The sequence below is a fragment of the Lytechinus pictus genome, chromosome 9, assembly GCF_037042905.1.
Source record: "Lytechinus pictus isolate F3 Inbred chromosome 9, Lp3.0, whole genome shotgun sequence".
Classification (NCBI taxonomy): domain Eukaryota; kingdom Metazoa; phylum Echinodermata; class Echinoidea; order Temnopleuroida; family Toxopneustidae; genus Lytechinus; species Lytechinus pictus.
The window spans coordinates 7,806,355-7,832,001 of NC_087253.1; the positions used below are offsets into that span (position 1 = coordinate 7,806,355).

General features: G+C 37.4%; 2 protein-coding genes across 3 annotated transcripts in view; one reads left to right on the forward strand and one right to left on the reverse strand.

Annotated features, from left to right (window-relative positions):
- Positions 1–15,380, forward strand: part of LOC129267820 (uncharacterized) — a 72,688-nt gene extending 57,308 nt beyond the window's left edge. The window contains exons 39-50 of the mRNA XM_064104598.1: positions 1,566–1,901; positions 2,639–2,962; positions 3,434–3,790; positions 4,837–5,020; positions 7,202–7,344; positions 8,062–8,222; positions 9,179–9,341; positions 10,341–10,449; positions 12,073–12,293; positions 12,859–12,972; positions 13,532–13,741; positions 14,182–15,380. Of these exons, the coding sequence (XP_063960668.1) occupies positions 1,566–1,901; positions 2,639–2,962; positions 3,434–3,790; positions 4,837–5,020; positions 7,202–7,344; positions 8,062–8,222; positions 9,179–9,341; positions 10,341–10,449; positions 12,073–12,293; positions 12,859–12,972; positions 13,532–13,741; positions 14,182–14,483 (2,624 nt within the window). The 3' untranslated portion in view covers positions 14,484–15,380. The remainder of the gene's footprint in view (positions 1–1,565; positions 1,902–2,638; positions 2,963–3,433; positions 3,791–4,836; positions 5,021–7,201; positions 7,345–8,061; positions 8,223–9,178; positions 9,342–10,340; positions 10,450–12,072; positions 12,294–12,858; positions 12,973–13,531; positions 13,742–14,181) is intronic.
- A 1,061-nt stretch (positions 15,381–16,441) lies between these two features.
- LOC129268366 (nucleobindin-2-like) overlaps positions 16,442–25,647 on the reverse strand; it is a 34,562-nt gene continuing 25,356 nt past the window's right edge. For both annotated transcript variants that reach the window (XM_054905920.2, XM_054905918.2), the window contains exon 12: positions 16,442–20,820. In XM_054905920.2, the coding sequence (XP_054761895.2) occupies positions 20,671–20,820 (150 nt within the window). In that variant the 3' untranslated portion in view covers positions 16,442–20,670. The remainder of the gene's footprint in view (positions 20,821–25,647) is intronic.

The window sequence follows — 25,647 nt, forward strand, 5'->3', positions numbered from 1 at the left end:
ATTGCTCAAGTACAAGTATGACAAGTAGCTTATTATGGTAAGACTGATTAAATTGGTAAATGACTTAAGTTGATTACCGTAAACCGGGGTGACTTTGGACACCGGGTAACCCAGAGAGCTCCCGCCCGCGCAGCGGGCGGGAGCCCAGAAGCTTACCGTGTATTTGACCATATTCACCGGACTAGGGTGATTTATGGTCTAAATATTTCTCCAAATGAATTGTGAAAACAGAAAGTATACAATTACCACGATTATATGGATGAAGGTCTAACGAGTGGCAGTTTCCTGACATCTGGGCACAGACTGGAACCTCAAAAAAACGAAAAGTTCTCTCCTTCTACCCCCGTTTCGATCGGCCATTTTTGTTAAAAATCGTAACAAAATGGCCGATCGAGACTGGGGTAGAGGAGAGAACTTTTCGTTTTTTTGAGGTTCCAGTCTGTGCCCAGATGTCAGGAAACTGCCACTCGTTAGACCTTCATCCATATAATCGTGGTAATTGTATACTTTCTGTTTTCACAATTCATTTGGAGAAATATTTAGACCATAAATCACCCTAGTCCGGTGAATATGGTCAAATACACGGTAAGCTTCTGGGCTCCCGCCCGCTGCGCGGGCGGGAGCTCTCTGGGTTAGACACCGGGGTGACTTTGGACAGTTTAGATATGTGATAATAGGGGGATATGTGAATAATTAAATGGCTCGTTTCATTATTTACATATCCTTTATCATAAAATAACTAAATATTTTCAGAAAAATCAACGGTGAAAGGAATGTAGCTGAAGCAATCTTCTTTTTAAAAACTGTCCAAAGTCACCCCGGTTTACGGTACTTGATTTTTTAGTTTTTTTTAATTGAATTTTGGACAAAAAATCCATATAAATACTTCATTACAATCATTCAACTCAAACAGGTTTTTGGAGTTGTAAAATTGATAAAACCCAGGAGCTTCAAGGGGCGTTGCCCCCTGGACCCCCACCGGGGCGTTGCCCCTGGACCCCACCAGGGGCCCTAAGGCGGGCCCCTGGACCCCACCCGTTAGCAGCGAGCGGCAAGCCGCTCGCCCGGTGGGCTTCGCCCACCGTCTTGTCAACGACATTTCCTAAACCCTTTCAGCTTTTTTTTTCATACACAATTTTCATGCCTGTGAACTAATTATGAAATGGCTTATTCTCTCCCACCTTTCAACCAAGATAACCTATTTTCAAGTTAGGTTGAGTGTCATTGGCTTCAACACATTCTCACTGGAAAAGCGGTTCCATTTCATTTACTCCAGCGACAATTGCTCTTATGAAAAATCTGCATGTTAAGCAAAATATAAAATCTAATCTTCAAAATTAAATGAATCCTAGTCCTTATCTTCTTATTATTCTGAACCAAAAACTCTATTACAATCCTAACTCTAACCCTATGCCCTCTGAAATATTAAGACCGGAGCAAATGTCGCAGGAGCAAATAATGTGTCACCAAAAAAGCAACCCTATAAAGTGAACTTGAAATTAGAACTCCAAAGACTTAGCTTATAAACAGATAGATAAGAAGTTCTTTATTTGCTCTTTTCTTAGAGATCACATCCTACACTCCTAACCTTATTGACATGCAAGCCAACGCCACCTTTGCTTCCGGAACCGTGAGCATCGGTGGAACCAATGAATCATCAGTATTCGTCTGCAGCGAAGGGTTTAACTTCGCCGACGCTACCGTCGTCTGCCACCAACTTGGGTACCGTAGTGCCATGAAGACCTATGAAAAGACGACAGAGCAGGGGGATGTGAGTGCCTCGGTTAGGTTTGAGTGCATTGGGAATGAGGAGAAGCTTGGGGATTGTTCCGCGGAGGAGTACGATCCTGTCAACTGGAACTGCCTTCCGTTTGAAGCAGCCGGACTTGATTGTTTCCCATGTAAGTACATGAAGGCACTGATTTTATTTTATAGGATAATTTTTAACCAATTGTCAAACATTACTTTTAATTGTAAACTCTAGCTTTGGGGGGGGGGGGGGGTCGAAAAGAGGGATAAGCTATAATGTTAATGGGCATTGAAATTTACATCAAAGACATAGATTTTTATACACTGTAGTTTCCAATTTTCAAAGACTTCTAAACCTTGGGTTAAAAAATCTTCGTCTCATTGTCACATTCATTTGATCTGTTTGTTATGCATTTTGGTCTTGTGGTTCTAACCCTTGCCTTTGCAAACAAAGGTCATGGGTTCAAATTCTAGCCACGGTGTCATTTTCTTCAGCAAGAAATTGACCCTCAACTCTGGTGAAGTAAATCGGTACCGGCAGGAAGCTTAATTCCTCAAAAAAAAAGCTGTGAGCATAAAAATCAGTAGCCTAGCTTACCCAGGGTAATATACGAATGCCTTGAGCAACTAACAAGGTGAATATGGTGGTGGTTTGTTTTTACCTGATTGCAAAGAAAGCATGACAGCTTGTAAGCAAGCAACCAGAGGAGTGATTGCTTAAGGTCCTCTCCGAGGGACCTGGTAATGAGGATAATACCAAAGGGCACTAGCACACCAAGTAGTAATCAAAACCGGGTCAGTGGAATCCGAATTCCCCACTCTACTGACCGAGTTATTGCGCCTAAATATGTGCATGATATAACCTACATTATTATTAATTATTTGCCAGCATACGATGGTGTGTCCATGGCCCTGATCGGTGGCAGTGCACCCTGGGAAGGTCGCTTAGAACTGACCATCAACTCCGTCACCGGAACCGTCTGCGACGACTACTTCAGCATGGAGGATGCCCACGTGGTCTGCCGGTCCCTTGGGTATCCAGGCGCGGTCTCGCTTTCGGGTAGCAGTCTGTTTGGCGAAGGGACGGGAGAGATCTTCTTGGATGACGTGAGTTGTTCAGGAGACGAAGATCACATTCTTGACTGTTTTCACGATGGTGTCGGGGTTCATAACTGTGGTCATCGGGAAGATGTCTCTATCATCTGCGATGGAGGTAAGGATGAGTATTCGTTGCAAGTCCAAAGACTGTCACTTTCCATAACCAGTTCTTAATACTAATTACTTGTCAAATGTGATAGCTGCCTTTGTCAGTATGCACTCAATTTGCCAAATTGGAATTTACATACTGTACTCTAAGCAATCTAATTTTTCAACATTCATTATTGCCTGTCCGATTTCTTTCAAATGTTCTCTATAATGTTTTTTTTCTCCTGCGACACATTTTTTTTTTGAGGTTGGATTCCCCTCTAAATACTCTGAATTTGCTGTGCTATGAAAACAACAAACAACCTAATTTAAGATGCAAATCTTGCTATCAGGTCTCAATTTGACTTGTGTCATATCTATATTTGATTTTCCAAAGTATGAAAATGAATAGAAAAGTTCTATCTATTGCCAATTTGAGGAGTACATGAAAGCGTTGCTTAATCTTGCCCTGGGTACATTTACCTTTTGTGGATTGCAGGTGAGGTCCAACCCACAACAGCAGCAGACAAGATCCGCCTGATGGACGGAAACTTCCCCTCCGAGGGGCGCGTGGAAGTACTCCACAACGGCATCTGGGGTACGATCTGCAACGACGGCTGGGACATCGACGACGCAAACACCGTCTGTCGGATGCTCGGCTACAAAGGGGGCGCCCTACAGGCTGTCCTGTCACCGGAGTTCGGCGAGGGCTCGGGTCCGATCGTGCTGAGTAATGTTGCGTGCAAGGAAAACGATACGAATCTGTTGGATTGCGACTTTCCACCGTTTGGCACGCACACCTGCTACTTTACGAGAATGGATGCAGGGGTGCGCTGCAGCACAGGAGAAGTCATACGTAAGTATTCTACTCATATTGAGTGACATTATGACTACTGCAAACCTTGCCGTTATGGTATCTTTGCCATGCAATGGTAACATGCATGGAAACCTTGATTTTGATTGGCTGTTCATCAGCGTTGCCATTGGATGGAAAAATTACATGTACCATAATAGTAACTTTTATGCAACGGGGCCCAGATTCTGGAATAAAACATAGCATTGGATCATACAACATCCTTCTAGCTCAAGAACTTGGTCCTGTTTCATATGTACTATCAGCCAATCAAATTGAATTATTTCAGTAGCTTTAAACTGTTACTTGCAAATTTGTTCCAATCACAAGTCTAATTAAACTCGTCCCTGAATGAAGGAGTGGAATTATATGGCTATTCACTTCTTCCTAGTAGGTATAAAGTATCTTCAATTCACGATTGTGTGTGAGCATCATGGTCTAGTGGTTAAGACTCTCATCTTTCAATCAGAAGGTCGTAGGTTCAAGCCATGGCCATTGTGCTACACTCAACCTGGATGAGGTAAATGGGTATTGAGAGGAGTAATTGGGCGCGTCGTGGTCTAGTGGTTCCGACTCTCGCCTTTCAAACAGAGGGTCGTGGGTTCGAATCCTAGCCATGGCGTATTTTCCTTCAGCAAGAAATTTATCCACACTGTGCTGCACTCGACCCAGGTGAGGTAAATGGGTACCCGGCAGGATTAATTCCTTGCATGCACTGAGCGCCGGTGATGGTAGCTCGAGCTAAAGCCAGGGTAATGAGAGCAGCGCTTTGTATCCTCTGGCAAAAAGCGCTTTATAAATCCAGCTATTATTATTACTAATTCCTCAATACAGCTGTACGTGCGCACCGGAATCGGTAGACTACATGTACATGTAGCTTAGCAGGGGTGATATAGGAGTGCCTTGAGCACCTAGCAAGGTGGATACGTGTGCTATACAAATCCTATATTATTATTATTGCAATGACATCATACATGTACATCTCTCATATAATTCAATTTAGTTATTTTTCTATACTAAATTTTTTTCAAATTATCACTCGATTACAGCCAATCCATTGAATGTAGGTGTTCGCCTTGTGAACGGTAGCAAGTCTAGCGAAGGCCGGGTAGAAATCTTCTATAACAATACATGGAGCTCTGTTTGCGATGATGCCTGGGACTTACAGGATGCCCTCGTTGTGTGCCGACAGTTGGGCTTCCCAGCGGCTGCATCAGCACCGTTACGATCTAGGTAAATCATCAGCGATTCCTTGAAGTATTTATGTCTGACCCCATATTTTTTATTGGACCTTCCAGAATGATTTGCCTCTGATTTATTGTTCATATGATAACTTTCAATTCTATGAAATTATCATGGCTCTTGCATTTCATGAAGTGAACTACAATTTTGGAGTTGGACATACAAAAGTATTGACTATGTTTATAGAACTATTTGTATTGTTTTTTTTCTGCAAGTACATGTAGCTTGAGATTTTGCTCATAAGAGTCATTGAATTAATGTGACAGTCTTCTTTGCTGATTGAATTTAATTAAGAAAGTATAGCATAATTGAGTTTAACCCTCAATCTCCCAGGGTATTTTGATTCTTGTCATTCCCGGGGGGGGGGGGGCCATTATGGCCCCCCCTTAAGCATGATGGTAGAGAATGACGTAATCTACGCAGTTGCATTGGTAAATTTCACTGAATTCATATATTTTTATTTTATATGAATTAATTATGCTAATTTATTCATGAAATCATACTTTTTGCTCTGATTCACTAAATAAAGCTCCTAGAATGCTATTTTTTGGTGAAAATATTCTTTATAGCATTCCTAACAATTGTGAATGAAAAAAATTCTGGTACCAAGACCGATTTCTTATGTATTTTATTGTTTTTGTCTCACCTGCATAGCAGAGTGAGACTATAGGCGCCGCTTTTCCGACGGCGGCGGCGTCAACACCAAATCTTAACCTGAGGTTAAGTTTTTTAAATGACAGCATAACTTAGAAAGTATATGGACCTAGTTCATGAAACTTGGCCATAAGGTTAATCAAGTATTACTGAACATCCTGCCTGAGTTTCATGTCACATGACCAAGGTCAAAGGTCATTTAGGGTCAATGAACTTAGACCATGTTGGGGGAATCAACATCAAAATCTTAACCTAAGGTTAAGTTTTTGAAATGTCATCATAACTTAGAAAATATATGGACCTAGTTCATGAAACTTATACATAAGGTTAATCAAGTATCACTGAACATCCTGCATGAGTTTCACGTCACATGACCAAGGTCAAAGGTCATTTAGGGTCAATGAACTTTGGCCGAATTGGGGGTATCTGTTGAATTACCATCATAACTTTGAAAGTTTATGGATCTGATTCATGAAACTTGGACATAATAGTAATCAAGTATTACTGAACATCCTGTGCAAGTTTCAGGTCACATGATCAAGGTCAAAGGTCATTTAGGGTCAATGAACTTTGGCCAAATTGGGGTATTTGTTGAATTACAGCCATAAATTTGAAAGTGTATTGGTCTAGTTCATAAAACGTGGAAATAAGAGTAACCAAGTATCACTGAACATCTTGTGCGAGTTATAGTAGTTTTCAAAATCAGCACTGCTGCTATATTGAATCGCGTGATGCAGGTGAGACGGCCAGAGGCATTCCACTTGTTTTAATTTCTTATGTATTTCTCTGTTTTTTTACTTTTTGTTTTTTATTGTTTTTTCGATGGAAATCGTTCCAGACTCAATTCTAATCATAAACAAGACAAAATTAATTAATTTTAATCATTAAAAGTAGAAATAATGATACATTTAAGAATTTTGGCCAAATACACAATTTGCATTGGATTTGTACATGAAATCACGTTTATGAGCAATTTTGGGTCTGACATGCACTTACATAATGTTGCGTAATGTCGTAACCGCGTACCCGGGCGTCACAAATTTGGTCTCAAAATTTGCGCGAGACTTGAAAGTAAAAATTCAGTGAGCAGCGAGGTCAAAAAATTTTGCGCAGCAGATATATCACGAAAATTGTCGAGGGGGGGCCATAATGGCCCCCCCCCCCCCCCCCCCCCGGGAGAATTAGGGTTAAGTAAATTTAATAGTTCCATACCAATGTAAAAAAATTGGTTTACCTGGACTTTCTTTGGCATAAAAACATAGAGTAATGTTTTATTTACATTCAAATTCACTTTTATCCTCATCCATAAAAGTCCAATAAAACATGTAATTTACATAAGCGTAGTTGCAATCAATGCAAATTTTAAATAAAATAAAAAATAGGAAGGAAAAAATCAGAATGTTGCAGATCACCAGAGAGAAAAGTTCTGTCAAAGCTGCTTGTCTAATTTTTTACATTTTTACAACAAGACAATGCACTGATAAATTATGTGACATAAAACTATTCATCCACCATCAGGTTTGGTCCTGGTGAAGGGCCCATCGTTGTGGAAGACTTTGGTTGCCGTGGTAATGAGAGTAACTTGGCGGAATGTGATCATGACCCGTGGACGATCCATGACTGCACACATGGCGAGGATGCTTCCGTTGTATGCCTTGAAGGTAAGAGAGAGCCAAATCATCAATTAAAGGGATGAATTAATTTTCTTTTGGCAGAATGAGAGGTTTATCATACCTCTTCTAAATGTATGTATGTCCCGCCACCCCAAAACCAACAATAAGTTGCCAGGAAAGATTCTCTGTAAATAGCCCAAATTAGTAACCTGGGGCCCGTTGCAGAAAGAGTTGCAATCAATTGCAACTCTAAAAATCATGCGCAACTTAATTTTCAACCAATCAAAAGTGCGCATTTGGGACTTGCGATTGATTTTTTGGCTTGCGTTTAAACGCAACTCTTTCTGCAACAGGCCCCTGGTCTGCAAAGCAGAAATTTGAAGGAAAAAAATTGCATAGCAATCTGAACGATTAATTCTTCTTCGTACAGTTAAAATTCGAAGAAATAAAGCTAATACAAGACGGGATATAAGAGTTTCTGTGACATCATTTCTCTGGAATGCTTGGAAGTTTTACCGGGATTGCCCAGTGTACACATCTCATGCTTGAGTGAATCCCAAACTTCAAACCTTGTTTTCTTCTTCTTTGCAGGTCACGGTGAATGTCTTTTTCATTCAATTAGTACTTAAGTGGGTTGTTGATGATAAAGTGTTTCACGCTCAATAAAAATCTCGAAATTCATCTTGAGAGACTTGTTGTTGCTTTTGGGGTGGCAGGTCACATGTGCGCTCCATATCTTTATGATTTGAATGCGTTGTCTTGCAGATTTATCGGCTCCAGTGCGTCTTCGAGGAGGTATTTACCCAGGCGAGGGCCGATTAGAGATCTACCTAGGGGACAATTGGGGCACGGTTTGTGACGATGGATTCACTTTCAACGAAGCGAACGTAGTCTGCCGTCAGCTAGGCTATCCTGGCGTTCTTCAGGTAAGACCGTGGAGTCAATTTGAGAATTAATCGTCTTTTGCTTCAGCTCATTGTGACATCACTCCTGCTTGTTAACTCTTTGCCCGCTTTGTTCAACTAGAGTCACATACAGCAGACTGCCAAGTTTGACTCAAGTCACATTGTATTCACAATACACACAGAGTGCATTAAGTTTATTTTTCATACACATACATGGACATGTGTATACACAACAGTGATGTGTGCATTGCATTGTACTGTAAACCAATCTGAATTTGCATAGTCCATGCTAAACCACTCTTAAGGTTGCACCTTGAAATTGATGGGGCGCAAGAGTGATTTTGTCCGTGGCGGGCAAAGAGTTCATCTTGAGGGATTGGTCAACAACTGTGTACATGTACAGAATAACCTTTTAGTTTAAAATAATCTTAGATTGATTACCTTTCTCTGAAATCATTTCATATGCCTTCTTTCCATTTACAAATAGATATTATCTGGTGAACAGTTTTGAAGTCTTGGTTAGCTTCCTCTTCCCACCTTCATGAACTCTTTAGATTTCGACTGTGTGGAATCAAGAATCCATTTACTTTGAAATCTTATAAGAATGATTATCCTCTTCTAAAATAATTTCATTTGCCGTCTTTCTGTTTACAAACCGATATTATCAGGTGAACCGTTTAGGAAGTATTGATTATCTTCCCACCCTGACAGACTCTTAAATTTCAACTGTGTGCAGTCAGTAATCCATTTGATTGAAAATCTTGTTTATTAGAATAATTATCCTTTTCTAAAATCATTTCTTATGCTTTCTTTCCATTTACAAACAGATATTATCGGATGAACAGTTTAGAGGTCTCTATTATCTTCACACCTTGATGAACTCTTAAATTTCAACTGTTTGCATTCAGGAATCCATCTAGTTTTAAAATCTAGCTATTAAAATGATTACGCATTCCTAAATTTCTGTTTACAACCAGATATTAGCGGGTGAACAGTTTGGTGGTCTAGAGTACCTCCCCACTCTCCTAGATGATGTGACGTGTGTCGGTGACGAGACTTCTCTGGCGATGTGTTTGCATCGAGGTGTGGGCGAACACAACTGTATCACAGCAGAGAATGTCGGCCTCATATGTAACACATGTAAGCATAGATCATTGATTATTTCAAATTAATTTACTGTTCTGAAAAGCAACTGTTTTCTCATGATTAAACTTAAAGGGATGATCTGGGCTGAAAATATTTATATCTTAATATATAGAGTAAAATTCACTGAGCGAAATGCTGAAAATTTCATCAGAATCGGATAACAAATAATAAAGTTATTGAAGTTTAAGGTTTAGCAATATTTTGTGAAAACAGTCATCATGAATATTAATTAGGTGGGCTGATGATGTCACATCCCCACTTTCCGTTTTCCTATGTTATTACATAAAATCACAATTTTTTCATTATTTCATACTTGTGTGAATAATATGTCTTTCTTATAATGAAATAAGTTGCAGCAATATATATCTTATGCACTAAATCAGTTGTCAATCCAATTTTTGTAGTTCTTGGAGGAAAAAATTTGAATAAACCTAATTCCATATAATAAAATACCAAAGAACAAGTGGGGATGTGACATCATCAGCCCACCTAATGAATATTCATCATGGGATGGATGATCACAAATGAAAGTCAGTCCATCATAACTTGAAACATTTGTACCAAATATCCTCCCCTGAAGTTTAAAGCTTTATATAAAGTTACATTAAGTTGAGGATATTCTAGCATCTCCTGTGTTTCTGCATTGTTTGTTCCCAAATCCTCACATGTGTGTTTTTATCAATTCACCCCTGACCCCTAACTTTTTCTGTCTGTTTCTCTCTCGCTGTCTGAATATCTCGCTCTCTTTCTTTTGTGGCTGACTTTTAAAAAGCTTTTTTATTTCTTCTCTCCATTCTCCTACTTTTCCTCTCTCCCACCTCATCTCTATCTATCTCTCTTTCTTTGTCTCTCCTTGATCTCTGATCTACCTCCCCTACAACTCTCTGCTCCCCCCCCTAATATTAAGAATGATAATACATAAAATTGTTATAGCACACTTTCCATCTTTTATAATTCAAAATCCCTCTCTCTTTTCCTCTACCTGTATCCCAGCTTCAGCCTATTTTCCTGATGCCCCTGTGAGATTGAGTGGAAAATCTAATGATTCAGGGAGAGTAGAGGTCTATCATGACGGAGAATGGAGAGCCGTATGTGATAACAAGTAAGCCTTCGTACAAATAAAACTTAATGTATTGATTTAATTCAGAACTTGAATAGTTGTAAAGGGAACAATACTGTACATTGTATTGAAACAGAAATAGCCAGGCTCTGGAAGACTGTAGTATTATACCTCACACGAATATAAAATTTTACACAAATACTCAAGGGGGGGGGTCCTGGTGATACAGAAGAAAATTGAATAAAAGTGACATAGAGAAATAGAATAGAGAGTATTGTTACGATACTGCAACAAATAACAATAACAAATTTTGATTTAAATTTGATTTCCTTTTTTTTATTACAGGAAATATATGTATATCAATCAACAGAATAAAAGCAAAATATCTTACATCTCTTGAAGTGCTGATTATAATACAAAGTTATGATCCACATAAAATCCAAGTTAGCTGGCGAAAATTCCTTAAATTAAAGTTCACAATGATGGCGATGATGAAACTGATGTTGAAGCACGATGAATAACAAGAGTCACTGTAATGAGTTGAAATGTCCGTGAAGACGATGTTGATGATGATTAACAGTCAAATTCAGCAATCCATGGGTTGAAAAGCGTACATTAAAACAGGTTGATGATCTCGATGAGAACTGAGAATTCCTCTCTCAAAATAACTGCAAACAGTTCATTGATGGTGTGCAAATAATTCCACAGAAGATAAATATTCCAGGTGGAAATAAACTCTGCTCTGACATAAAGTCTGGTGTGATACTCTGAGTTCTGATCTGATATGATGTGATGTGATGTGATGATGTCCTTGAAGAAACTGCCAGCTTATATACAAATTATTCACTATTCTGGAAGCTTCTAGTATTGTCTTTAAAAGAACATTCTGCCAATTTCTAGAGCAGTCTAATTTTAGAAGACTCTTGAATGACCTCAGTGAAATTAACAATGTCAACAACATAGCTAATCCTATTGTCCAGTAGCCGTCTATTGTCTATTGTGTAGCCTTCTCTATTGTGTATCTTAGCAAATTCCAGAAATAACAAAGATTATTCAAAGATTACTCATGTCTAACAAAGCTTTACTGAGACATTCTGGAATATTCTTAATCCTTCTATGCTATGAATATCCTTTAAGAGGAAATAATTAAATAAATGAATGCAATTGCTCTTACAATTCTACTTATATATAACAGTATTTTGAGAGGCAATCAGAGAAGTACAGAATTGTGTGGAAAATTGCGATTGATTGTCCATTAATAAAAATTGAGATACTTGTACAGGTCAGCTTTATCATCAAGGCCTTTATCTCATGCATATTGTTATATTTTGTGGGGCGTTGTGGCCCAGTGGATTAATCTTCTGACTTTGAAACAGAGGGTCATGGGTTCAAATCCCAGCCTTGACGTAATTTACGTTGGCAAGAAATTTATCCACATTGTGCTGCACTCAACCCAGGAGAGACGAATGGGTACCTGGCAGGAATTTATTCCTTGAAATGCCACTGCCCTGTAAAAGGCTGCGGGGCTAAAGCCAGCCATGAGGGTAATAATATCCAATTGAGTGCATTGGGACACATTAGGCAGAGATATGTGCTATATAAGCATGTTGATATTATTATTATAATCATTATTACCATCATACAATGTATTTCTGAACTTCACAGCTGGGACCTGAACGAGGCGAGTGTTGTATGTCGTCAGCTAGGCTACCCCAGGGCTTTTATAGCAGACACAGGTTCCTACTACGGTGGGGACCCCATAGGCTTCTGGCTGTATGACGTCAAGTGCTCTGGTACAGAGTCTAACCTCGGTCAGTGCAGTCACGCCGAGTGGGGTCAAGGGTCGTGTGCGTTCAGCCAGGAAGCTGGAGTAATGTGTTTTCCAGGTGAGTGCAAGAAGTGATTGATCTGTGATTGATTTTAACTGTGTGCATGGAATGCTTGCATCTGATTGGATAAGAGGAAAGTTGTGAGTGAAATTCACTGACGATTGGCTTTGTGAAAGGCTCTCTATTTACTACTGATGCCAAGTTTCACAAATTAGGCTTGTAACTCCTGCATCTTGCTCACCTGTCTTTCCTTCAAAACTTGTTTAAACACCTTGATACATCACAGCCTCCTCATTTATTTATTTATTTTCTTTTAGACCTTATGCCAAGGCCTGGCAATCTCACTCCAAGTCATGTCTCCCCATCTAAATTATTGCACTTTCAGCTACATGTACTTACTGTAGCTGTACGTTTAAATTTGCATCTTTGCTACTGCAAGTACTGGCAAGCAATTCACAATTGGTCTTATCTTAACTCACGACTGATATAAGTGACTGAAATCTATGCATCTGATTGGCTACAAACAAATTTGTCAGTGACATTTACAGCTTTGTGAAATCCCCCCCCCTTGTTGGAATCTAATCATCTACATGTAATATGTTTTTATTTGATTGTTTCGCAGCGAGCGATGGTGACGTTCGTCTAGCGGAAGGAAGAACCAGTCTAGAGGGAAGGGTTGAATTCTACTCTAACGGTGAATGGGGCACCGTTTGTGATGACCTATGGAGCAGAGAAGGTACGTATGGAAGCTACCATAATTAGATGCCTGTACCTCAATTTCTAAATAGACATAGGTTTAGTGTTTGTAGAGTTGAGAGGAATGTTTTGACTTGGATGCGGGATATAGGAATATTTTCGGGTAAGGTATGGATTCAAATGGCAATTAAGTATGAACATAACCCTCTTAATTTGATGTATATTTAACCAAACCGAAAGAGTACGGGGTGGGGGAGAGAAAAAGGAAGAGAAATTGATATAGAAATAAATCATTTTCATTAGTACCCTTACTAATTAACTTTTGGTCATTTTGCCCCCCCCCCCCTTTCCACCACTCACCAACTGTATATTTAGCTATCACCCAACACTATATAACCTGTATGCATCTGCAAAGTTGACTGCCAATGTGATTTTGGTGTAAAAGCAAAATAATAATTTTATTCGTTATTGAGTTCTTCCCCAATATACATGTAGAAATAAGACTCTTGAATAGATTTAGAAATTTGTATCGAGTTGCAAAGATGTAACGGTACTTTGTACAATGATGTAATTTTCTGAATTGTTTTCCTTAACTACAGACGCTGATGTAGTATGTCGGCAGCTAGGCTTTGGCCCAGCAGCTGGGGTGTTTAGCGGTGCTGTGTTTGGTGGAGGCAACGGACCTATCCATGTAGATGACTTGGAATGCACTGGGAATGAGACTAGCCTCATGGACTGTGTGAGGTCAGAGGTCGGAGAGCATGATTGCGGCCATCAAGAAGATGCCAGTGTTTCATGTACATTACCAGGTTAGTGATACTTCAATTAAAATTCATTTCAATTTTCAATTAAATTTTACATTCAATTTCATATAAATTCAATCATGAAAAAAATCAGTCAGGCTTTATGATTCAATTCAATTTTAGTTCAATAATAATTCTCAAATTCTATTTCAATTCAGTATATTCATTTCATTATAATATCATCGACCATAAGAAAGAAACGAGGCAAAAGTGAAGAAATAAATAAAGACAAGAGAGATTGAATACTCAGAGAAGAGAAAAGCAGAATGGAATTAAAGAAATGAATCAAAATACAAGAAAAGAATATAAAACATACAATTACAAGAATTATGCCGTTCAGAAATACTTTTCTAGAAACATGTAACCATTTTACAAATGAAGTATTTTAATGTAAAATAATCACCATTAACCAATTTATTATCTGCCTCTATTTCTCTCTGTTTCAGTGCGTCTATCTGGTGGCAGCTCCACCAATGAGGGTCGCGTCCAAGTCTACTTCGAAGACCAGTGGGGCAAGGTCTGCCGGGATGACTTCACCGACATCGAGGCCGCCGTTGTCTGCCGCCAGCTGGGATTCGCCGGCGGAAACCAGACCGACGCCGCGCAGTACGATAATACCGATGGTCTGTTCCATTTGGACAATCTATCGTGTCGCGGTGATGAACTAATGATAGGCATCTGCCCTCACAACGGATGGGGCAAACACGATTGTTTCGAGGAAGAAGATGCAGCAGTTATCTGCTTCTGAATGCCTTCTCTTTAAATCTACTCAAAAGATTTCTTTGAGAGATAAAAGGGCAGGACAAGTTTGGCTGCAAAATTAATTTACTAATTTTAAGCCAAGAAGCGTATTTTGGGATTCGTTTTGCAAACCCACCCAACCTAAATTTTTCTTTCCAGAGCATCCAGGAAAATCCTGCATATTTAATATCCCCTGATTTTGCAGCAAAGAATGTACCGGTAATTGGGAATTTGACATTCGCACTGTGAATATGTTCAACCATGCATACATCTGCTTTGTATGCAAAATATGTATACTGTCTGATCAACTCGACTAATATATTTATTGTGTATAAAAATTAATTTTTGCTTTCTTCCTTGGATTAAGCTATTCAACGATGGCAGGATTGCCAATGTTAATTCTAGACAGTCTTTGAATACATTTAGCATGTTATTTACTGAAACTATTTGAACCCTGTATAGAGCCTATGCATTCAGCAGGTTTACTTTAAAAAAAAAACCATTAACTGCATTATCACAGTATATTGTTATTCATAGCATCGTACATCGTATGAAGAAGTAGAACTCCATTTTCCCATCTAGTACATTAGAAAGTTTATGCACAATTTAATGATTGTTGACCCCTCCCCTCCCGCTAAGAATGAATTAATGTAGGAAGTCATTTTCTGTTGTTGTTTTTTCTAAAAATGGGTTAAAAATTAGAAAATGTACATGTAGGTAATGCTGCATCAACTCTCTCCATTTGTTTTAATACTCTGTTGTTAACATTGTTTCAGTCCATATATAGTTTGTCAATGTCTTGCCACATTTGCCACTGCAATCGTCAGGCAATAATGATATGCAAAAGATTATTTGTAGAATGTAAATAAATATTGGTACATTTTTATGTACTATTATGTTTACAAAATATCTATCTCTGTGTCATTCATTTTGGATGAAATGAATTCACCATAGGGAGTTCTGATTGCAGTTAGTTTCAATAAAAGCAGAAAACATTGGTGAAGGTTTGGCATCAAAATTCATCATAATTCCATCATACATTAATAGAGGTATGGAATGTTTATGATATTGTGATGTCGCGTGTGCCAGCCCCCATATTTGCCATATGATATCAAAGGAGAATGAAACGTTTGGAACAAGATACTAGCATGTATGAAAACAGAAAAATCAAAGTAACAGTTCAACGAAAGTTTGAGAAAAATTGGACAAATAATTAGAAAGTTATGAGCATTTGAATATTGCGATCACTACTGCTATGGAGATCCTCACATTGGCAATGCGACAAAGATTGTGATGTCACTTGTGAACAACTCTCCCAATTACTTTAGTATATATTTCACTTAAACTACCTCTTTTATCACATTTATCAGTAGATCATGTGTTCTTTCTATATGAGGGCATGTAATACAGATTTTTAAAGAATGCATCATGGATAAAGAGTTTGCATCACCATAAGAAAAAGCAAAACAGACATTTTTGGGGTATTTAATTGTCCATCAAAGGGAAAGTTGTTCACATGTGACATCACACATCCTTGTCGCATTGCCAATAAGGAGGATCCCCATGGCATTAGTGATTGCAATATTCAAATGCTCATAACTTTCTCATTATTTGTCCGAATTTTCTCAAACTTTCTTTGTTCTTATTCTTTCTGTTTTGACACAGGCCTACATGTTCCAAAGGTTTCATTCCCCTTTAATACCATTAGTGCCATTTTCATTTTTTTAAATGGCAAATGATTTGTTCTAGTAATCATAAAAGTAAGAATTAATGGAATTAGGTGGGGTAGGTGCTTGAATATGCGATGACATAAAACTTGACAAATTCAAAACTATCGTGCTCAAATGGATATTCATCAAACATTCACCAATATCTTTTGCTACTCCTTTATTTTCAGGATGCCAGAACATCCCATTTGGATGCCGGTGGAAGAATCACAATGTTACGCAACACACAAATTCTGAATGTGATTCAAGTGAACATTTATTAAAATCCAATGATTGTAAACATACAAAATAATATACCACCTAGATAGAATAAGACGCTAGCATTAAAACTACAGTAAAAACCCGTCTATCAAGGCTGCCATGGGAAACAGAAAAAAAGTGACCACTTTTAGAAAGGTTTTTTACTATGGACAGGTTTGACTGTTTGGCCCGTGTTCTGAAGTCAGGTTTGATTTAAACTGGTCCGAAGTTGTGGTTTAAATATGGATGGCCAATTGTGACCTAAATCTCTAGCAGTAGCGGTTCATAATATCAGCTCAAACGACTCGCAAATCATTCTTTACTGTCCGGGAAGAATAAATAAAAAGATATTTGTCGTAAGAAACATACCATGTGAACAAATTTTGACATGTTTGGCTTCCCATAATTTTAGCACAGTTTATAGACCACGGTCCAAGTTAGACCCGACTTCAGAATACGGGCCAATGTGTTTTCCTTTTGCTATTCATGACATTATTGTGATCTGCAAATGGCAAAAGCAGATACAGATAAAAGAAAAAGGCTGAGGGAAAAAAATATCTTAAAAACGGGCACTTTTCGACATGCATTCATCGGAGTAAAATCGCATGAATGACTAGAACGCCAGAGCGAAACATATAATAGAACTGAAAGAGACAATGGACACTAAATGGCGAGCTGTGATTGGCTGTCAAGGTAAACAATCTAGGCTTAGTAGTAGTACCAGTCGTAATCAGCAAAAAATACTTTTCTGATTATTTATATACTGAACCTGGGCCCCTGTCCAAAATCAAAGTTAAGATTGATCCAATTGGAGCTAGGGGAAGCAATCCAAATTCCAACACCAATAACAACACCGGACTTGAAATCACCCACTATATAACTGAAAATAGCAATTCATCTCAAAGTACCCCTTTACAAAATGTTGCGGCACTCGCACGATCGGCGGCCGAGATATCAAGGGGGCAAAGTCTCCCCCCCCCCCCTCGGCTGTGAGAAGGGTCCAAATAACCCGACTCTATTAGCACATAACGTATTGTACATGTAGTTCCTCCTGAACTAATAAATAGGCAACTAAAAGATAATCGGCCTTCACAAATTGTATGACAGTAATAATGGATACATGTACATTTCATATTTTCATGCTAGATTTAAACAAGGAATGACAATAAAATGCAAAATATCAGCCATACACTTAGAAATACATTGGTTAGAACTTTAAAATGTACGAGTATACAATCAAGACAAATAACAAAGCTATACATTCATTAAACTATGCTACAACAAACATTTCCTTTGAAAGACATTACCAACTAGTATTATTCCCTTTACGTTTATGAGTGCATCTTTTACACTGTACATCACTTGAAGTCATTATGGCACAATCATTTTGAACAGCACCATCTCAAGACCTATACTACTCGTTCAGTACCTGCATTGTTACCCACAATGCAACATTTTGATCATATAGTCTTTAATCAGGGGTTGTTGCAAGAAAATATTTGCAATAAATTACAAATTTCAATGGTGAATTTACAAGTGATAAATCAATTATAACTAAAGCAAATTGTTTTATACTTGTTGATAAATGAAGCAGACAGGCAATCATATGCAAATTCACCATTAATTGCAACCTACATGTATGATTGATCTGGGTACCTATATAATCGACTTACATGTACATTCGATTGCAATTTTCTTGCAACACTCCTTTACAATGCACATATACTATAATGACACATGATTATCCGAGAACCCTTTACAACATTTATGCCACAATAATCTGCCAGAAAAAAGGAACAGAATAATCAAAGCATGGTTCCAAACATTCCTGCCTTTTTTCGATAAAAATTGAATGACCATTTTTTCTTTAAGAATATAAATCAGACTATAATATATTTATAATGTTTTATGAAAGTTTTTATGTTTCAAGACTGTTGTTAATAATCACAATTTAAGGAGATTTCTTGTGTGTGTCAGAATTCTATGGATTTTAGTTTCCTTTTATTTAAAGTAATGGTACATGTACATGTAGCGATATATACCAAGGGATAATTATGGGTGTATTCTTCCGCATACATTCATAATTCCGAAGCTTCGTTATTCCGAAGGTTCGTTAGTCCGAAAACGAAATGAGGTTCGTAATTCCGAAGGTTCGTTAGTCCGAAAACGAAATGAGGTTCGTAATTCCGAAGGTTCGTTAATCCGAAAACGAAATGAGGTTCATAGTTCCGAAGGTTCGTTAGTCCGAAAACTAATGATTAACGAACCTTATTTCGTTTTCGGACAACTAACCTTCGGAACAACGAACCTTATTTCGTCTTTGGATTAACGAACCTTCGGAACATCGAACCTTATTTAGTTTTCGGATTATCGAACCTTCGAAATAACGCCACAAATGTTCGGATTAACGAACCCTTTTACGTTTTCGGATTAAAGAACATCGAGGTATAGGCAATTTACGTGTTTCGGAATTACGAACCGTCGGAATAAAGAACCTTCGGAATTACGAAGTGTAACCGTATTCTTCAAGCTATGGAAGGTGATTTCTTACATTTATTTTTGTTAAAGGGGGGATCACCTCTAGCCCCTGGCTACTTCCCTTCCCTATGAGCTACTGTCAAGTAAGTCTTTATATATAGGTGGTTGAATAAAACATTTTAAAGACATCTAAAAAAATTAACATAAAACATACAATCTACATGAATGCTAAATATACAAATAATACCTATCTCTCATTTCCCGATTACCAAAATACGTATGTTCAGTATAGCCTTGCAACAATTTTCTCTACTCCACATACACCTCCATCGATGGGTAACATTAATCCCTTTATACACTTTCATTGATGAGTAATGCTCCCGATTATAGGTTATGATTGGCATACATGTACAAATAGTAATAACGATATCAATGCTGGATACATAATTTGGCAGTTACATGTATGTCCAACGTGCACAGTCGATTGTCACATACACCTACATGTATTAGTGTACTAACATGTATGCGTCAAATTCATACTTAAGTTGCATCAATTTCAATAGAATTCTACATTGTGAACTCTCAATGCACACACATATATTGTTTCATTGCTTTTTTAATTACTGGATCATCTGAATAAATGGATGTTATTTCATGGTTGCCAATACATGTACCACCTTTGAAAATAATTTGGCAGATATGGGTTTTATGAAATGATGAAAAGGGGGGGGGGAGCTACCAAACTCCCCCAAAAACATTTATTTGTACTTAGTCACAAAAGAAGATGCAAAGGAAAGTGAGAGCTCTGTCTTTCTTGCAGGGATTACACACTCGGGTTTATTTTCATCGCTAATCCTAAATGTCCCCATAGAGGAAGTGATGAGAGGAATGCAGGCACGCCACTGTGAAAAACACAACACCTTTTTGGTGGGATTTCTGGTTAAAGACTACAAGGGTGTTGCAACAAAATATTTATGAACAACTTTTTTAAAAAAATATTTGCAATCAAATGCAAATTTACAAGTGACAGATTAATTTCACAGCAAAAAATTAAATTGTTTTGCTGTAGTTGAAGTTAATCTGTCAAAAAGTATAAATTGTATACGTTCGGATGCAAGATGCAGACAATACATCTATTGCAAATTTGCAATCAATCAAAAGACTTCTGATTGATTTAATGACCTATAATGGACTTGCAATCGATGGCAAATTGAGTTTCTTGCGACACATGCTTTGGTATAAGGGTGCCTGAGTTGATTATCAGTAGCTTCATGCTAGAGTTTGAAAATTTAAAAAGATTACAGGGGGTGTTTCATAAAGTTGTTCGTAAGTTAAGAACGACTGGTAAACCTTTCTTCCGCCAATGAACATTCTGGTGTATACCATTTACCACAAGGAAGGATCACCAGTCGTTCTTAAAGTCGCTCTTAACTTACGGACAGCTTTATGAAACGGCCCCGGGTCTAAGGTAACACCAAAGCAAATATTAATTTATGGTTGAACATGATCATAGAATGTTGATAAAGAAAGAAACTGCATGAGAATGAAGTGGTGCCATTAATATAAAAACCAATTGCTCTCTACTGGATTGAGTCTGTGGCTGCTTTTGCTGTAATAGTGCATACCGTCACCATAGATATATTGCTGAATAAAAAAAATGCACCTTCAAATAGATGTTGTAGAATGGCAACACTGGCAATCCATAGATTATTGCTGTTGCACTGGTGGTGGGGGCTGATTTTGTTGCTGCTATTGCTGCCCATCCGATGCTGCTGGTGGTTGCTCAGCTGGTGGGTGGCGTGGCTGATCTGCGGGGGGTTGCGCGGGTTGCTGGTTTGAGAGTGGTATACTGCCTGGCGGATCGTGCCGAACTTGTTGTGAGCCTCCTTCGAATCGTATCTGCAAATTAGACATTTTCAGAGAAATACACATTTAATTATAATGATAATAATAATAATATTATGCAACATTGATACAGCGCTTAACACAATGTTTCTAAGCGCTGAATACTATTATTACATTACATTCGGGGCTTATTGCAGAGCGAGCTGCATTTGAAAGAAACAACTGGTGGAGGGATGTGGACATAAAACTCTCAAACTATTTGTAGTCTTAAAAATGTATGCAGGATACAATATTAAACCCAGTGCGTGTATGGTTTGATATCATAAGCAGGAATTTCTTGTCATGGTGGGGTAGAGGTGAGACGAAGACAAGCCTATATCATCTGTTACTTGTGCGTGCAGTTTTGAAACGTTGTTCACCTAATCTAAACTCTAGATTTCACAATACTCAGAAATTTCAAAAATCTTGTCTTGTACCTTGATGGGAAAAGTGTGATCTTGACCCGATTAAAACTTACCACATATCAAGAGTGGCATTGTGAGAAAATACATAATTTCATCTTCATGATGATATAAATATCATCAATGAGGATCCAATAAAAAGTTTCGCACAATTTGCACGAGAAACAGGAAGAAAATTCAGTATTAAGGCACCTTTCAGGCCTGAAATTCACTTTGTTTTAAATATGGATAATACAAATGAAATTCATGACCAATATAAAAGAGAAACACTTTATACTCTGTCCAATGATGCAATAATATTTATTTAATTTTGAGTTGAAGATAATAAGTGATTACATTCTTAGGAAAAAAAGGTCTTGCAATTAATAAGATTTTGGAGGGAGGAGGATTCAGCCAAGAGAGAATTTGGATTAATCTGGCTTATTTGCTCAATAGCATTGGGAACTGCACTCTGTGTATGTTTGGTCATGGAGATCCACACATTCATACATGCATGTACAACATACATGTACATTTTGAAAATGCACATTATACCACACACTTTTTACACTGTACACATTGGCATGCTTTTATCACAATATTTCACATCAAGTAATGAATTTTATATGTATCCATTTTCACATTAAAGAAACCTTTTCCCCTGGGGAAAACCAATGGTTATATCTAGTTTGAAAATTAGAAGAAAATATGGTTACGAATACAGTAAATGTGTATTCAATAAAGGAGGAACCTACATGTACTGTTTAGAAGATTCATATATAATGTAGTGTACACGTATTAAAAGCTGTTTGTAACATTATGGAGAACTGAAACACAATTTTCACAAGTCTACATGTATTTGGTGTTAAATCATATACATCACACATGTATTCAAGCATTTTGTTTGCCATTGGCCACAGTTGATATCAGACCATTTTATATAAAAAAGTCTTATTTTTACAATCCTCTGAATAGAAAATTCAACTTCTTTCAATTTCAATATCAAAGGGTTTGTGCATCTCTTTAAAAATGAAATAGGGAAATTTTGGATATATACATGTATCTTTATAGCATATTAAGGAAATGTCACCTGTCATGTATGAAGTTGTGCATAACCCACAAACAGCTTTATAAAACGGGCCCAGATATACAGTGTACTGAGGAAGCATACCGGGCCCCGTTACACAAAGGTTAGCGATTAATTGCTAATTTGAAAGAACGAATCTGATTGGTCTCTAGTTTACTGAGCATGATGCACATGCAACGATGATCTCGATAGGCCATTTCATTTTGCAAAATCGTGAACCTTTGGGTAACGGAACCCAGAAGGACTTGGGGTTACAGGTAGACAAATATTGATACACGTTACAAAAATTCATAATCGCTGTGCTAAAACAATTTATACAAACATACTGACAGCACATGATTCAATATCAAAGGAATTTAACGTGTACATGTAATTTCAGGGGCAGCACCAAGGTTGTAGTCTGCAGGCACAGACCTTTGGTTTTTGCAATTTGCATCTATAGTGCATAATGCAGAGTCTGAAGTAGTGAGACTAGATTCACTATGTACTGTGGCTGCCTCTGCACACACAGAGTTCCGCATCTAGTCTTCACTCTAGACATGGTATAATTGGCTAAAGTGTCAAGTATGAGTCTGTGCTTGCAGACTATAGTACCAGGGAAGTTTGATAGTAAGGGGGGGGGAGGACTGACCAAAAATTGACAATTATTCTCTTTTTTTTTCTTTATATATTTATATACAAGTTAATATACAAACACAACTCGCTTTATACAGAACTGCCTACATACAGTACATGTTATAACAAAAAAAAACTTATGCACTAATGAATAATAAACTGACAATTATTCTCTATTTAACAACGGGAACGTGTACATGTAGTAACAAAATCCAGACTTCTCTTCTTTTTTTCAATCTCTGTTCATCTCCCTTCACTTTTCCCTCTATTCTTGTTCTTTTCTTTCACTACTTTACATATTAATGTACAAGACTATAAACATGGGGGAAGTGGACACCCAGACGCCCCGTCCCCCTGTCGCATCACCTTGGTAATGTATCACTAGTGACAAAGACAACATAAAATCAAGTTCAGAGAAGCAAGCATATGTGCATGTGCATGCTATCCATGATACAGTGTAGGTTCGGTGGGGGGAGGCAAAATGACCCCATCAACATTTTTCATTAATCTGTGACATGGAAGGTTTTAGCCATATAATTTCATGAACTTTTTCCATCCTTAATCAAGCAAGCTTTTTAGACGAAATTTTCAAAACCTCGGTACATGGCTTCAATGGACACACATGAAGCAAAAAAAGAAAATAAGTTAGCAAGTCCAGAAGATGATAATATAAATAAATATATGACATAATATTTGAATAGTAGATTAATTACCCATCACGTTTTATAAAAGGGATAGTATTTGATATGCTTCAAAAAATATATATATATATCACATTGAACATACTGGGTACATTTTACTCTTGTTTTTACCTGTGCTCTAATAGCAAAAAATGAAGGCTGAAAAATTCCAATCTAGTATCTCAACTTCTGAACGTATTACATGTAAAATGCATATTGGAAAACAATAAAATCTTGAAAACGGGCGATAACAAAAGTATTAACTTTTACACAAATGTATGATGCATGTAATCCAGTGATTGGTATTAATTCATCAATATACAATAAAGCATGTTTATCACACAGAATCATCAGTTAAAGTCTATTAATATTCTGTTCTATATCATGCATATGAGCATTTTCACGGTAACTGACATTACACGGCACAATGTTTTCACACCTTTCATTGTGTGTATCTCTAAAACAACAAATGATGGGAGTTTGCTTTTGATAGAGTTAATAAAGTGAACCTTGCTGTATACTCTGATACTAAGTTTTTCTATGTAACCACATTTTTTTACGCATCAGCAAGCAAAAATGTGTCGGTAACTGACATTACGAAAAAGGACATGCAATTTTAGGGTGTTCATTAAAATTGAAATATCTCATGTCCCTGAGTAGATAGAGTTATAATTTGAATATGTAAATATACCTCCGTTACTAGGTTAAGATGTGTCAAAATATTACACAATTCGTTTTTGTCTTTTGGGGGCTATGATAATTTTTTTCGCAACCATGCTGGTAACTGACATTACGGTACATGACATTACACTTAATTTGCCATAGAGATAACACATGGAAGTCAAATGTGTGGAATCATTGCATTGTATCTTCTGTGCAGGGCTTCACATGAAAGTGAGCTTGGTGTGGAAGTATACCCGAGTTTCTAGGAACATTTCAATGAAAAAACTTTTTCTTTTTCTTCATTCCTTTCTTTGATTTGAACATTTTTATCATTACTTATCGGTAACTGACAATACACATTAACATTTACCAGTGCTATATGATTTTCAAAGGCATAATTTTCTTGGTACTTATATGTGAGGCTTTTTAAAATCATAAAAGTTTCATAATACTTCACATTTTTAATTATCAAAAGATAAGAAATGTATGTTTTACTTTCTCGGGGGGGGGGGGTCATAGCAGCTACATGTTTTCCTATAGTAATTTAATATTGCATTGACTGTACACATGGATTTTTCTGATACACCCATAATATATTCATCAGTTTTATATTGACTTTTTAAACCTTTTCCTTCTCCAACCTCCCCTCCCCTCCCCTCAAAAAAGGCAAAATGAATAAGGGTCTCCTCCCCTAGGCTACACGTACCCCTCCCCCGAATCTCATGCAGCCATGTAGTTTTATTGATTTCTATTCTGGTCAGTGCAAGCAATGCTTGTTCATATCTGTCGGATTTCTATTCTCTTCATAATTTGTTTAATAATTTTCTTTGCTAATTTCTTTTTTAAGCTGTCAACAAAAAATAAACTTCAGCTTCTAAACTGAAACTGAACTATTTGTAAATTAGAAAAAAAAAACAACACAGTTTTAGTAGATCCAATACAATAGCAAGCTCCTTCTGGTGTGACTTTAAAAGTGAAAGACTTGAATAACAAGTATACAATATTTCTTCACCATAAAATTGACCACATATTTGCATTTCAATATTGGTAACCAACGTTTTATCGTGGTAACTGACATTACATATCGGTAACTGACATTACATTTTCCACTTGGTAACTGACATTACATATATTCAATGGTACCCTATGGCTTCATTGTTAATTGGTAATCTTTAATTTTGGTGTAGAAGGGAGGGGTGTTACCTAGAGAGGAAATCTACCAAGTTTCATGTAATATATCCTCTTTTCCAGGAAATGAGAAAAAAAAGTTCATGTTTTCGGTAACTGACATTACATACCACATCACATATTTCATCAATGTCTTTTTATCAGATGAATGAATTACTGGTGTTTCTTTCTGTGGGATTTTAAAAAGTGTTATAATAGCAAGCTAAAT